Here is a 15,580-nt window from a genome sequence, read left to right as displayed (position 1 = left end):
CTCCTCAAAGAAACTTCATTCCAAGCCGTCCTGCCCCCCTTTGTGGTGATATCATAGAGGCCTCTGTGACCTCCACCTGTCCACATTCCACCAAGGAATTCTCATACCAAGAGAAGCTCTTCCCACTGACTCACCTCAGTATGCCACAGAGGAGGCCACGGACACCAAGGGGCTGGGTGGGGTCAGAGGTCAGAGGCTGATGAGAGCAGGTCAGGTCTCCTGTGCAGCCTGGATGGAGACACAGGGGCGGGTCCCTGCTCTGCGTCTAGGAGCTGGAGGTGAGACTGGGCTAAGGAGAGAAGAGGAGAAAGGTGTTTCGTTCTGTGGTCCTCCTCCTAGCAGACCTCAGCCTGCAACCCTGCCCGCCAGCTACCCCATCCCACCACTCCAGTCTCCAGGGCTGCCCACCCCCCCGGCCGCCTTTCCAGGCAAGGTACGTTTCCCCAGCTGTAGAGTGAAAGGCTGTTCTCTATTTTTCACCTTTCGCCCCTGGAGATGGGGCAGGACAGCACTCCAGTCTCTGAAGGGCTGGGGAGAGATGGGCATGGGTAGGAGTCCCCACCACCCTGGTAGGCATGGGGCTTCAGGTACAGAACCCAGGCTGGTGGGCCACACGGTGGGCTAGTGACCAAAAGCGCTCACCCCCCCTTTGACAGCTTTTTATCCCAGTCCCCTCCGGGAAGCAGATTCCAGATTCTAATACAGAAGTCAAAGGCACATGTAGATTTGTTAAAAGAAACTGACTTTATTTAGTTGAAAAGTGTCTCCTGGGTAAAGTGAAGAACACCCGTACAGACTGGCTTGGGGAATGAAGTGCTGCGGGGCGGAGGGGGCAGGTCTGTGACCCCAGAGAGCACAGGGTAGGAGAGAGTTCTTTCGGCCCCGCCTCTTGCTCCTTCCTTGGCACAAAGCTCACTTCACTTCACCCCACTCCAGGGGAGGAAGGAGCAGAAATGGCAGCAGCTCAGGAAGAGGCAGTCAGCTTGGGACAGAACCACGGACAAGCACTACTTCCAGACTGGAACAGAATGCAGGGATGCTCAGTCCTAGATGTGTCAGAGGTGGTCCTCAAGGCCAGAGGTCAGGAACTAGGGTACTGGTCAGAGTTAGAAGTCAGGAGGTCAGAGGTCACTCTCTGGGGTCAGGGGGCAGAGACAGGAGTGCTCCTCAGGCTGAGAGGGTGGGGGGTGGGAAGACGGTTCCCCGGAGTCAGAGTTCGGGACTTGGGAGCTGCCCTCGGCCCGCTCCACTCCGCAGGCCCCCAGGCCCTCTGAGTAGAGCTCCTGGTTCTGCTCCTTCCACCTGCGGAATTTCTCCCCAGTGAGCTCGGGGTCGCCTAGCACCTCCTCCAGGGCCTGCAGCTCCTGCAGCTTTGCCTGGAAGAGGGGTAGGGGTTAGGGCCATGATCACCCGGGGAGCGGGCAGAGCCTGAGTCCAGAGCTAGCTCTGGAGTCCAGTGGTCTAGAACCCAGCACCTGGCCCGGTCCAGCCCCCATCCTCAAATCGAGGGCCTGGCTCCAGGAACCTAGAACTCGGCCCAGTCCACAGCAGAGCCCAGGGCTGAGGGCCAGGAACCGAGCCGAAAGCCCCGAGCCCAGCCCCTAACGGTGCCCTGCGCCCGCTGACCTTGAGCGTGCTCTGCAGCGCCCGCGCGCGGTGCACTCGCTCATTGAGCTGGGGGTCTAGGTTGCGCCGCATGAAAGAGCTCCGCCATTGCTCGTGAGTGAGGGGCTGTGGCCTGCCCAGGAAGGACACGCCACCCAGCCTCAGCCCCCGTACCATTCCTTCCAGGGCCCCTTCGCTGCTGTCTGTGGGAGGGGGAGCAGGGTGAGCGTGTGCCCGCCCCCGCCCCCAGCCCTCCGTCTCGGCTCCCAGCACACACACCGCCCCCCCGCTTGGCTCGGCACCTGTCGGAGGACCGAAGGAGGTCTGTGGGCTGCCCTCCGTGAGGGCGGCCACAGGTGATGTGTCTCCGTGGAGCGAACTCCCAGCTTGGGCCGGGCTGGGCTGGGGGCAGGGTGGAAGGAGAGGAGGGTATCAGTCTGAGTTCCACGCCTGCCCTTCACCCCGCGTCAGCTCCCACTCACCGAGGCTGAGCAGGATCCTGCGTCATCGTCGGGGTCTTCTGCTTCCGTCTCACTGTAGCAGTCTGGGGTGGACAAGAGTGGCTGGGGAACCCACTCAGCTTCACAGGGTTTGGGCAGGCCAGGGGGTGGGCTCGGGGGAATTGAGCTCCCAGCCCCCGTCCCAGGGAAGGCAGAGGCTCAGGGGAGACCCAGCCCTGTGAGGCACCCACCTTCCTCTCGGGGCAAGGGGGCGCGGCCTGGAGACCGGTACTTGGAAATGCAGGTAATGAGATGGCGCACCCACCTGTGGAGGGGCAGATGGGTCTCAGGGAGTTTCCACTTACTGTATGCCAGGGGCTTTCGCCTATATCATCTTCTAATTTAATCCTCAGAGCAACTCTGAGAGATAGGAATTCTTACTAGTCCAGTTTAGAGAAGATGAAACTGAGGCTTAGAGGAGTGAGTGTCTTGATGAGCCGTATCAGAGAGCTGGGCTCTGAATCCAGGCTCCTGAGCCCAAGCCCCTGGGCACTCCCGTGCAAGCTGTGGAGGTGAAGGGGGTGGCACTCACATGCTCAGGTCCGTCAGGGTATCAGCAGCGAAGATGAAGGGTTTGTACACGGTATGGGTGAGCTGGAACACACTGCCAGGGAGCAGAGGGGCCTCACTCACCTGGGGGTGCCCATCCAGAACGCAGAGAGGCCGGACTGGGCATCCCGGCTACCTGCTGCCCCCATCCGCCCCTCCTGTCACCTCCTCTCCCTTTCTCTCCCCACCCCCAGCTTGTCACACCTCAGGACTTAACTATTTTTTCTTCTGATCTTGTCCACTTTCCAGACTGTAGTTGGAGACATTGATGAGGCCCTCAGCCTTCTCATCCTGGGGAGATCATAGTGTGAGGGTCAGCTTGAAGCCCCAATACCCTCAAGGCCCAGTCAGGCTCCTAAGGGCGGGGGAGGGGAGAGGGCATTTCCTGGGCTCTCTAACCGCTCATCTCTCAGTGCCCAGAGCTCAGGGCAGGAAGCTGGGGTGAGGTCAGGAGGTGTGACCAAGGGGTGCCTCTGAGCCTGGCACGGGGAGCCAAAGATATCCAGAGAAACAGCCAAGGAAGAGGAGCCCCCTCATGCATTTGCTCCATCACAGACACAGACAAAGCTGCTTTGCAAATGCTCCTCTCCCTGCCTGGTTTTCTTTCTCCTTTCCATCTGACTAACTCTCAGGCACTGATTTTTCAGGAAGCCTTCACCACTCTTCAGGTGGACTGGCCACCTTTGCTGGGTTCCCACCCACCCCTGGCTCTTCTGCCATCACAGTTTGTGTTCCCATATTGTCCCTGAGTGTGTATTCATCCCTCTCCCCACCAGCCTGAGTAATGGAAACGGTCCAATTCTTCCCTGTGGCCCAGGGCCCGGCCCAGAGCTGGGTGTACAGTAGGCACCTTGAATGTTAGTTGAATGAATAAACAATTGCTTGAACGGCCCATAACTAGGATGAACAGATTAACAGAAGAGGAAGGAAAGGCAGGTGGAATCAAAGAGATTCTACCCGGCCTGTGATACCTTTTCCAGACCGCTTTTATACACACATCTGCTCAGTTCTCTCTGAGGAGTGTCCCCATTTTACACATAGGAACACTGGGGCCCACCTGTGACCACAGATGGGAGTGGACCGTGGAGGAGGGACAAGAGCCGAGGCCCTGAGGTGACTCACTTGCTTACCTGTGTGTGTGTATGGGGTCTCACCTGAGGCTGGCGGTACCAGTAGAGCGTGTGTCCCTTGAGCACAAACCAGCAGCGGCGCCAGCGAGGGCCCATGAAGCCCCCGGGCACCTTGCGCAGCAGGAGCCAGCCGTCACAGTCAGGCCGGCCCAGCTCCCGGCAGGACACCCGCCGGCGGCTCAGTTGCGTCGCCACGCCTGCAGCAGCACATCGCGGCTGGTCAGTGAGGGGCTGGCGGGGTGTCCCGGACCCCCAACCTGCTCCCTTGCCCCCCACAAGCACCCCCAGCTGATATTTCTGAACCCATGCTCTGGGCTCAGAATGTTACACGTGTCACTTCTGAGGTGGGGATGACTCTTCCCATTTTAGAGACAGGGAAGCTGAAGATCAGAGGATGAGCTGTTTGTCCGAAGTCACAGAGCTGGCGAGAGGCCCAGGCTGGGAGCATAGGTCTGTCTGACCCCAGAAACAGAGCTGTTTCCAGGAGAGGCTGTGTGTGAAGTGTGTGTTGGTGGGGGGAGGGGGTGGTCTTGCCCAGCACTGTAAAGACTTTTAAGAGCTCCTCCTATCAGGGCATCACCCCCACCCCGTCAGGTGCATTTCATACCTTTTGATTTCTTGCGACCAGGGACAGGACTCTGAAAAGACCACAGGAGGTTAGAGAAGCGTATGGGTTCAAAGCCACACACCCCTCCTTGCTGAGCCCCAGAGCTTACCTTGTCAGGGTGTTCTGGGGGCTCTGGAGCGTCTGCTACCCCAGCTAGGAGTGTGGCTGAGGGTGCATGGGGGCTGGGCAGGGGCTCCGGGTCAAGGGAGGTCGAGGCTGTCAGGGAGGGAGGAGAGAGAGGGAGGGTCCCTGAGCTCAGACCCGGGCCCAGTGGTAGGGGCGGGGTGTAAGAGTCCAGGGTCAGGCAGCCCACATGCCTTGTCCAGGGCATCTGCCGACTGGTGGGGCTTTGAAATTACCTGTCCAGGCAGCAGGGCTGGGTCCGGGACTTGGGTTTGAAGTCAGGTTGGAGGCGAAGATGTCTTCCGATGGGGCCCTGGAGAGATCAGGGAGAGATGAGGTGAGCCATGGCCCACCCGCCAAGACCTACCCGGGGCCAAGACCTACCCGGGACCCGAGCCTGTCACCTGGGAGACGGCAAGGCCGGAGCCAGTGATGGGCTCACTGGGCGTGGAGGGCCCAGGGCCTGAGGAGGGCTCTGAGGAATAATCAGAAACAGGTGATGGAGCTGGCGACAGACAGGGGTCTGAAAGCAGACTGGGGGCAGGGGCGGGCGGCAGGTACCTGTGAGAGTGTCTCCGGCTCTGGGACCTTCTTCAGCACTAAGCTGACCCCGTCTGGCTCCCGGAGCAGCTCCCTCACCACGTTTTTATGGGGCCAGCCCACCTGGGGGACAGGGCAGAGGGCAGGGCAGGGATGCTGGGCGGGACTGAACTGGGCAGGAGGCTCTGAGGCAACCCGACAGCCCTTGGCCTCAGAGCACTCCCTCAGCCTCCCGCTCAGCCTCACCTCGTCCTCCTCCAGGAAGCCTCCACGAGCCCCTCTGACCTGTGTGAGCTGCCTGGCCTCACAGAAGGCAGCTCCCACAGCCCTGGTCTCCCCAAGGGAACCTCCCCACCCACCGACCTGAGTTCTACTCGGGACCCCCTTCCTCCCACCACGCCCCTCCCCTCACTCACCACCACCTGCTCATTGATCTGGACAATCTCGTCTCCAGGCAGGATCTGCAGCCGGGAATCAGTGGGGACCTGGTGGGGGGTGGGATTCAGAGGGTGCACCCTCATGGGGCTGGAAGCTGGCTTGGCTGGCAGGTTGGAGGGCCACGGGGGTGGGCGGCTGAGAAGGGTGTAAGAGTCTCACCTGGGTGCCCACTCGAGACACAAAGTGCAGGCAGTTGCTGGTGGTGTAGATCTCCAGGCCCTGCAGGGCAGAGGCTGCAGTCACTAAGGGTGTGGGGACCGCTGGACCAGGATGCCTGTTAGGCACCAGGACTCACAGGTGAGTGGAATGGGGGAGAGAGCTGGCCTCAGCTTGGCACCGCTCGACTTGTTGTGTGACTTCGGGCTCAGCGCTGCGCCTCTCTGAGCTCTGCCTCCTCCTCCCCTAAGGGCTGAGGGGAGCGGGTTGCAGACTTCTGAGGTATGAGATTCTCAGCAACTTTCCTGAAGCATCTCATACCTCAGGGACAGAAGCGGGACAGGGCAGGGCTGGGGCCTCTGGTTTTCCCAACTGGTCAAAGATTAAAGCAAGAAAGTTCATGTCCTCTCCCCTCTCCCCTAGGTCCGTGTCCCAGGGCTGGGATGTGTCACCTGAGACCACACCAGCTGCAGCCCCTCAGGACCGGAGCAGGGGCTGAAGGACGGTGAGACCCCAGGGAAGTCCTCTGGGCCTTTAACATCTGTACAAAAAGTCCCTGGAAGTCCAGTGGTTAAGATTCCATGCTTGCACTGCAGGGGGCGCAAGTTTGATCCCTGGTGGGGGATCTAAGATCCCACATGCCACGTGGTTCAGCCAAAAAAAGAAAAAAAAAACAGGGTCTTCCAGCTGTGACAGTATAGGATTCTGTGGGATCCTAGAACCAGATTTCAGGGCCCAGACAAGGCTGCCGAGGGGTCAGGGGTGAGAATTGAGAGGTCAGGGCTCACCGAAGGATCGTCCAGCGGCACGTGCTGTAGCACGGCCTTCTGCTCCAGCAGCTCCTCTGGGCTGCAGCTCAGGATGTTGTGGCAGATCCCGGCCACGTGGCTGCTCTGGCGGATGGAGAGCAGGATGTCTAGCCTGAGCCCCGTCCCACCCCATCCCCACACCCCACTCACCCCCCAGACTCACAATCCTCAGGACTTTGCTCTCCTTCTCAGCCGCTGGACAGTCCTGGAAGCAGAGTGAGCAGGGCGCACTGCCTTCGCCTGAGGGCAGGGGGATTCCCTGCAGTCCCTCCCGGCGTCCTGTACCCTGGCCCCCTTCCCAGAACTACATGCCCTTAGAGCTTTCGCCCCAAGGTCTCATCCCCCTGACGCCAGGCCCCCAGAAGTCACCACACATGCCCTCCCCCGCTCCACCCCCTCCTGAGAATCAAACTTCCTGTGTTGCCCTCGCCAGTGAGAGCTCCCACACCCCCATCACCCCCTACCCAGCGGCCGGGCCTCCTCTCTTTCTGCCCTCGCCTCTTCCAGCTCTCACACCTGATCCTGTGCTGATTCACAAGTTATAAAAAGCTCTAGCCTGACTTGGTCTCTACAGCCTGGGCCAAGCCTGGCCTCTGGTTCTCCTACCTCCTGCAAGGCCTGGCCCAGCTCCCCGCACAATTCCCCAATCTCCTGGCAGGATGAGAAGTCATTTAAGTGGGAGAAGAGGTACCTGGCAGAGGGAAGGATGGAGCAGTAGTTAAGGAACTGAGCTTAACAGTCAAGCCACTGAACCACCCTGCGCCGGCTACGCATCTGAGACTCTGATGGGTTTTGATTTGGGGTAAAGGAGATGACTGATACATCTAAAGACCTTAGTCAAGTGCCTAATAAATGCCAGGCACTGTTCTAGGCACTGGGGAGACAGACATGAAACATCTAATTACATCAATAATGATTTAACTTCTACTGCTGTGAAGTGTAGGGAGCTCTGAGACTGTGTGACAGGAAAGGCTTCCCCGAGGAGGTGACATTAGAGCTGGGACCTATGGGGCAAGCAGCGGCCAGTGAAGGGGGTAGAGAGCTCTTTATATAATGCTGTTGATGTGACTGTCATGATTACAAGCTGGAGGTGGGGTGGGAACCCAGGCAACCCAGTGCCCCTACACAGACCAATTAACCTCTTTGCCCAGTTCCACTATATCTGAACAAGAGCAAAGCTCTATTTTTCTCTCCCAGGTCCCAGAGGAAGCCAAGGATGAGAAGGGTCCCCTCACCAGTTACTCAGACCCTAGGAGGAGACCGAAGTACCTGTTGAGCCAGAAGAGGAGGGAACGGGCCTCATGCACCAGCTCTATGGCTGCGCTGAGGACATCTGCAGGAGGCTCAGCACAGCCCCCCAAGCGACCTTGGACTAAGCTCTGGAATGCCCGGATCCCCTCCAGCAGCCCCTCTGTCAGGCTCTGCAGGTTCTCTGACTGTAGCCCGGAGCTCTGTACCACAGAGGGACAGGTTAATTCCTGGCAGCGGCCAGCCCCCCATCAGCACCCCCAGGGTGGGTGGAAGCTGCAGCCAGTGTGGCCGCCATTCACTCACCAGGGCCCGGAGCTGTTCTACCCCTTCCAGGATGAGCTCCTGGTGGCCCAGAGGCCACACAGTTAGAGCTTCCAGGCTTCGGGGGCAGAGCTGGAGCAGGTACTTGCCAGGCAGCTCCCAGTCCTCAAAGTGATAGTCCTGCAGGGAATCATCGAGGCCTGGTGGAAGAATGAGGGTCAGCATGGGGGAGCCAGGGGGTGTCAAGGCCTTTCTGATCAGTGCACAAGTCCTTCTCCTAATGACCCTGAGACCCAGGCAGTGTTCTGCCCTGCCCATTTCACAGATAAGCCTACTGAGTTGAGAAGTAGGGTCATATAGGGCAGTGGTTCTCAAAGAATGGTCCCCAGACCAGCAGCTGCAGCCTCACTGGAAAACTTGTTAGAAATACAAATTCTGGGAATTCCCTGGTGGTCCAGTGATTAGGACTCAGTGTTTTCATAGCTGTGGCCCAGGTTCAATTCCTGGTCGGGGAACTAAGAACCCACAAGCCGTGTGGCATGGCCAAAAAAAAAAAAAAAGAAAAATAGCCAAAACATGGAAACAACCTAAGTGCCCACTGACAGATGAATGGATAAAGAAAATGTCTCACACACACACACACACACACACACACACACACACAAATATTATTCAGGCATAAAGAAGGAAATCTCGCCATTTGCAGCAACATGGATGGACCTTGAGGGCATTATGCTAAGTGAAATAAATCAGAGAAAGACAAATACCGTATTATCTCACTTACTTGTGGAATCCCAAACACCCAAATTCATAGAAACAGAACAGATTGATGATTGCCAGAGGCAGGGTATGAGGGGATAGGGGAAATGGGTGAAGGTGGTCCAAAGGTACAAACTTCTATTTATAAGTCAGTTTTGGGGATGTAATGTACAGCATGGTGACTATGGTTAGGATTCTGGGCTTTCACTGCCATGGCCCCGGCTCAAGGCTCAATCCCTGGTCGGGGAACGAAGATCCTGCAAGCCACACAGCATGGCCAAAAAAACAAAAACAAACGAATTCTCACATCTGCTGAATCAGAACTCAGGGTCAGGGCCCAGCAATTTGCATTCTAACAAATCCTCCAGGTGTTCTGATGCTGCTGAAGTCATGCTTGATGGAGCTTTGGAGTCAGGGAGACCTGAGTGACAGCGATTGAGCTTAATTAATTACTCCGTGCCTCAGTTTCCTCACCTATAAAATGGGGAAAATTGAAACACCTACCTTCTAATCATGTATATTAAATGACACGACACATGTCAAGCACTTGGCCAACTGCCTTGGTTCATGGTAGACAGTCAGTAACAGCCCCCGTATTATTATTGCCAGACTCTTTACCGTGATCCCCAAGGCCCTGTATGATCCGGCCGCCACCTGCCTCTACAGTCATCTCTTGGCGCACAGCCCCTCAAACTCGACACTGCAGATCCAGAGCACTAACTCCCTGCAGCTCGTGGAATGCTCTCTTGCTTCAGGGTTCTCAGATGTGCTCTTCCTTCTGCCTGGACTGCTCTTACAGCTCCTTCACGTCCCTTTTCATCTTACTCCTTCCAGGAAGCCTTCCACAACTCCTCAGGCCGGGGTGGGGGCTGCTCTCACTGCCCCTTGCACCTCCACAAACCCCTGCATCAAAGCACTAACCTCTCCTACTTGATCACGAGCTCTTCAAGGACTGGGCCTTAAACAAGTGTTCATCTCTAATTCCAGCCCAGGCCTCTTACAAGGTAGACACTCACAAGTAAGAAAAATATCTAGTGAATGCTTACTATGTGTTAGGAAAAATTTAAGGGCTTTATACATACTAACACATTTAATCCTCACCGAATCTAGAAAGCAGAGATACTGTTATCCTCATTTTACAGGTGGGAAAACATACAAATAGAGGTTAACAGTTAGCTTTCTCACTCTTTGAAGGAACCCCTGCCATTCCAAGCCAGGGTCTTTTGTGATCAATAGCTCTCCCTCATTCCCTGTGTGACATTAAGAGCACTTGACTAGGAGTTCGTGAACCTGTTGCTCCGTGGCTCTGGGCCCTCGAGCACCTCCCTTCCTGTGCACACAGCAAATGTGCTGTGCTGCCTCCCTCCCAACAGACCCTGATGTTGAACTGCACGCGCCAGGCCCTTAACATGATTGTCTTATTTGGTTCACTTCATGAGATCAGAGTTGCCTTTGCCATTTTATGGATAGGGAAACTGAGACTTGTGGTCACACAACTGGTGAGTGGAGGGGCTGGGCCTGGAACTCAGTCTGGGAGGCTGACGCCAGCCCTGAATCCCTGCTTTCACCGGGGCTGGTCACCCTGAGCCTGCCCTCAGTGGACTCCGGCTGCCCCCTCCACTCTGGCTCCTCCCTGTAGGAGGAGTGTCCTGACTCACCTCCCGGCTCCCAGCTGCATGTCAGAAGGTCTTCACTTCTCTGAGTCGGCTGACAGTCTGGGACCTTTCCCACCCAACTGGGCTCATCCCCCCTGGAGGCCTAGGGAGGGGCTGTGCTGACCCCTCCAGTCAGGCCGGGGCTTCTGCTCTCACTGGGAGCTTCGGGGTGGGGGGAAGGGAAAAGACACCCCACCGGCCCTATTCCAAAGCCTCAGCAAATCACTTCCTGGCTCAGTGTGTAGTTTTCGGCTTCTGAAAAATGGGTTTAATGAGAGCCCACTGCGCCCTGGGGCAGAGGGAAGATGAAGGAGATACAGTGGGGGCGGGCAGCTGGGGAGACACCGTCTGCGTTCCCTACACAACCACTGCCTCCCCATTGCCACCCTGGAGGCTTCTTGGGCTTCTGGAGGGATGGGAGACCCCCTCTGGGTCCTCCGGGGGGGCCCCCCGGGGTCATGTCCATTATCCTTCTGCCAGGCTCACGGCAGGCACTGTAAATACTTGTTGACTGACTAACCAACTGACAAACTCGGCAGGTCCTTTGTCCTTTTCCTCTCCCCGTCCCGGTGCCCCTCACGCCCGACGCTGCCCCAGCCCCACCCACCTCTCAGCCAAGCCGCCACCTTCCCGGGGGTCCAGGTCGCTACTGGCTCCATGGCCAAGTTCGGCTTCTCGTATCCGCACCAGCTCCGTCTCGCCCGCGCAGGAATTTCCGCTCCCAGAGCTCTGACCTGGGGAGAGGCTGGGCTGGGCTGGGGGCGGAGCCACTAGCATACCTGGGCCCACAAAGCTGGCTAGGTGAGGTGCTGTGACAGCCATTGGTCTACTGACTGTCCACCTCCTGCCCTGCCCTTCAGGCATCCTAGGGCAGCTGGGCTGCCAGACCTGGGGGTGGTGCCACTGATGTGTGACCCAGGGGACCTCAGAGCTGGCCTGGGATCCCCGCCCAAAACTGGCCTCAAATGGCAGGGTGCGACCCTGACCTTCAAGGCTCCTCAAAAAGGGGCCAAAAAGTGAGCAGTGAGCACGGTAGCAAAGCGCAGAGGTTAGGAAGCCAGAGCCTGGGTGCAAATCTTGACTTGGCAGCTTGTTAGCTGTGTGACCAAGGGCTAAGCTTACCTACCAGGCATCACTTGCCCTGTCTGTAAAATGGATATAATAGTTCCTACTTCAGAGGGCTGCTATGCAGAGTACCTGTGTTAATGGCTCTACAATCTTTAGAACTGGTTTTTAGCCCCCTCTTTTTTTGCACCGTGGACCCTTTTGGCAATCTGGTGGAAACCCTGGACAGTTTCTTAGAATGATGCTTTTAAAAGCATAAAGCAAAATGCTGAAGATTACAAGGAGGACAGTTGTTATCAAAATATATTAAAAACCACAAATTTATGATATAGTAATATGCATTTATCAGCATTAAATAACAAGACTGGCAAATTAAACTCCTTTTCTAATGATCAGCATGTTGTTACTCAGCGTGAATAACACTGAACTGTGGAGGTGGCCTCTGACTCACCTCCTTGCACTTATTGATCAGCAAACACCTACAGATAGAGGTTGCAAGAGAGTAACAAATAAGCTGAGTGACCAATGTGAGAGCAGATGGATTCAGCATTTGGTCACTGACCCTCTACTGGGCACCATCAATGGCAGCTATGCTGCAGGAGTGTCTGAAACAGTGTGATTTAGCAGTGGGTTCATAACTGTCACCATTTTGAGATCGTTATGAGCGTAAGTGATATTTTGGGATACTTGTGATAACTACAATTTGATATGAAAATATCTGTGATTTCTACTGGTGACAAAGCCACAGATACTGCTACTATTTCAATCCATGAAGAAGGAAGTGGTAAATTTCAGTTAGAGGTTAGTGAAAATAAATATATAATTTTTTTGCCATGCAAGTTTATAGGCCCCCTGAGTTGGGAAGCACGGGTTAAGAGCTTTCCTCTAGAACAATGTCTGACACAGACTAAGTGTCTGCAGTTATCATCATCATTATCATCATCCCAGGCCAGGGGACTCCCACGACTTTGGAATCAGGCAGAATCAGTTCCACTTGTTTGAGATGAACATACACACTGTTATGTATAAAATAGATAACCAGCGAGGACCTACTATATAGCACAGGGAACTATACTCAATATTTTGTACTAATCTATAAGGGAAAAGAATTTGAATATATATGCGAGAATATATATATATTCTTGGACTTCCCTGGTGGTCCAGTGGTTAAGACGCTGCACTTACACTGCAGGGGGCACGGGTTTGATCTCTGGTCAGGGAAGTTCCGCATGCCGTGTGGTGCAGCCAAAAAAAGGAAAAAAAAAAAAAATATATATATATATATAATATGTATTCTTATATATATATATCACTGAATCACTTTGCTGTACACCTGAAACTAACACATTGTAAATTAACTACATCTCAATTAAAAAAATAATCAGTTCCAGGACTTTCCTGGTGGTCCAGTGGGTAAGACTCCATGCTCCCAATTCAGGGGGCCTGGGTTGGATCCCTGGTTGGGGAACTAGATTCCACACGCCGCAACTAAGAGTCCACGTGCTGCAACTGAAAAAGATCCCACGTGCCTCAACTAAGACCCAGGGCAGCCAAAAAAAAAAAAAAAAATCAGCTCCACTTGCTATGTGACTGAGCCCACCCCTTACACCTCTCTGAACCTGTTTCTTCCTCTCTAAAAGCCAGGGGCTGGGGGTGTGTGACTAGACCTTAGCTCTGTGAGGATGTCTTTTAAATATTTTGAAATCTGTAATATGAGGTAGATATGAGTTATTATTGCTTTAATTCCGTGGGGAGGGGCCTGGGAGGCCTGCCCCCTCTGTGTCACCTAACTTGGAATCTCTACCAGTGCCCCAATACCTGGCCTCCAAAGCCTGTCATGATCTTGATTGTCACCCAGAGACCTGAAGTCTGAATCTGGCCCACAGATGTCCATGTGGTGTGTGTGTTTTGTCATCATTTAACAATTTCACATACAAATTGAGTTCTCTGAAACTTGGCCAGCTCTGTTCACCCCATCCCACCTTCACACGTGGCATCAAACCTGAGTGCAGATTGTCGGCTGCTTCCTTTCAAGGGGACTCCAGCTCACCAGGTCCCCACAGGACTTGCTCCCTCATTTGTGAACCAGCAGGCTTCCAATTTGCAATTCGGCCCTCACCTCTCTGGCTTTGTCCTTGGCCTCACGTCCTCAAACGCTGCACTGTGTGTATCCCTTTAACACTCCTCGGTGCTTTCCCCTTTAATGTTTTTGCCTCTTCTTACACTGGCCTCCCTGTGGCACTCTGGGAAAACCCAATAAACACAGACCTATCTCCACCATCCTGACTTCATCAAACACCTACCCTGAGCTGGCACAAGATAGAGGGGAGAAGCCAGCCAGCCTCTGCCCTCCCTGAACTCACAGTCTTGTAGGGGAGAAACCAACAAGAACTCACCACGTGTACTCAGATACTCCCTGTAAAGGACTGGGGTCCTAACAACCACACCAGTGCCTTTACTCTGGGCCCCCAACACGTGGCAGGGCTAGGCAGTTAGGGGCACAGTAAATGGCAGCTTCTATTTTGAAGGTAGTTTTGTGAGTTTATGAAAGGTCTTTGGATCTATTCGCTGTAAAAATTTCAGCGATAACTAGGTCATTAATTGGAAGGAGGACATGCCCTTTCCCCAGCATGTCCCCATCCTGTTGCCCAGGTTGGGCCACTGTTAAGTTTTCTGGGTGTTCTTCCATCCTCTCTATATGCAGATACTCTACATGCTATTCTGGAAATATGCTTGTCCCCCCATTTTTATGAGTTAATCAATACCAAATGAAATCATAGAATAATGCCCAGCACAGTCAGCTACTATTTTTTCTTTTTGGCCACGCCACGTGGCTTGCAGGATCCAGGTATTGAACCCAAACCATGGCAGTGAAAGCCTGGAATTCTAACCACTAGGCCAGCAGGGAACTCCCAGTCAGCTACTATTTTTCAGCACACCTCAGACAGCTTTCTTTTTTTTTAAATGTTATTATTATTTATTTTTATTTATTTATTTTTGGCTGCATTGGGTCTTTGCTGCTGTGCACAGGCTTTCTCTGGTTGCAGTGATCGGGGGCAACTCTTCGTTGCGGTTCGCAGGCATCTCATTGCGGTGGCTTCTCCTGTTGCGGAGCACAGGCTCTAGGCATGTGGGCTTCAGTAGTTGTGGCACGCAGGCTCAGTAGTTGTGGCTCGCAGGCTCTAGAGCGCAGGCTCAGTAAACGTGGTGCACAGGCTTAGTTGCTCCGCGGCATGTGGAATCTTCCTGGACCAGGGCTCAAACACGTGTCCCCTGCATTGGCAGGCGGATTCTTAACCACTGCGCCACCAGGGAAGCCCTCAGACAGCTTTCTTTCTTTTTTTTTTTTTTTTTGCGGTACACGGGCCTCTCACCGCTGCGGAGCACAGGCTCCGGACGTGCAGGCCCAGCGGCCATGGCCCACGGGCCCAGCCGCTCTGCGGCACGTGGGACCCTCCTGGACCGGGACACGAACCCGCGCCCCCCGCATTGGCAGGCGGACTCTCAACCACTGCGCCACAAGGGAAGCCCCCAGACAGCTTTCTTAAGATGCAGATCTTTTATTGTCCCCAAGCTGAGATAAGTAAGTCCCTATAGGAACTCCATCTTGGGGAAAGGGGTGGAATGTGCCTTCCCCCAAGGTAGGTGTGGTTGATCCAACAGAAACCAAGTCAAAAAGGCCTATTCCTGTTTGGAGGGGGTGCTAATAAGGCACCCAACTCCTCCTTTGCTGAGAGCTGACTGGTGACATCCAATCATCTGAGGTAGGGTTAGGGCCATGACCAGGGCTGGGAGGCCCTCCCATACCTGGTCCAGGCCTGAGACTTCTCAACACTGCCAGGCAAGGCATCTCCTGCCTACCCGGCCTGGACTCCCTGGTGGGTGGGGGAGGTGCTGCTCAGGCCTGATGCTGATCTCTCCTGACAGCTGCTCCTAAGGCTGGCAGGGCGGGCAGGCGGGGGAAGGGACAGATTTAAAGGTCTAGCTGCCCCGCCCCCTGCCAGACCTGGGAAGGCAGACGCTGGTGAGCATCCTCTCTGTCCTGATTTCCGCTTCTTGGCACCATGAACGCCACTGGTACTCATTCCCGCTTCCATCCCACAGGACGTCAGGAAGACTAGCAGCACCCACC

At 55.0% G+C, this 15,580-nt stretch overlaps 1 protein-coding gene across 1 annotated transcript; it reads right to left on the bottom strand.

Annotated features, from left to right (window-relative positions):
• Positions 1-731: 731 nt before the first annotated feature.
• CNKSR1 (connector enhancer of kinase suppressor of Ras 1) lies at positions 732-11,042 on the bottom strand (the record flags this gene model as incomplete). Its single annotated transcript, XM_079728432.1, has 21 exons — positions 732-1,376; positions 1,627-1,808; positions 1,908-2,007; positions 2,088-2,149; positions 2,297-2,370; positions 2,638-2,709; positions 2,872-2,945; positions 3,809-3,981; positions 4,392-4,422; positions 4,501-4,607; positions 4,751-4,827; positions 4,919-4,989; positions 5,076-5,177; positions 5,471-5,539; positions 5,652-5,711; positions 6,437-6,541; positions 6,621-6,662; positions 7,064-7,148; positions 7,727-7,908; positions 8,012-8,169; positions 10,991-11,042. 21 exons carry the CDS (start codon positions 11,040-11,042, stop codon positions 1,122-1,124), a joined length of 2,133 nt encoding a protein of 710 aa, XP_079584558.1. The 3' UTR covers positions 732-1,121.
• Between the last annotated feature and the right edge of the window lie 4,538 nt (positions 11,043-15,580).

The sequence above is a fragment of the Hyperoodon ampullatus genome (assembly GCF_949752795.1).
Source record: "Hyperoodon ampullatus genome assembly, chromosome: 2".
NCBI lineage: Eukaryota > Metazoa > Chordata > Mammalia > Artiodactyla > Ziphiidae > Hyperoodon > Hyperoodon ampullatus.
This window is presented reverse-complemented; position numbering and strand designations above follow the sequence as displayed.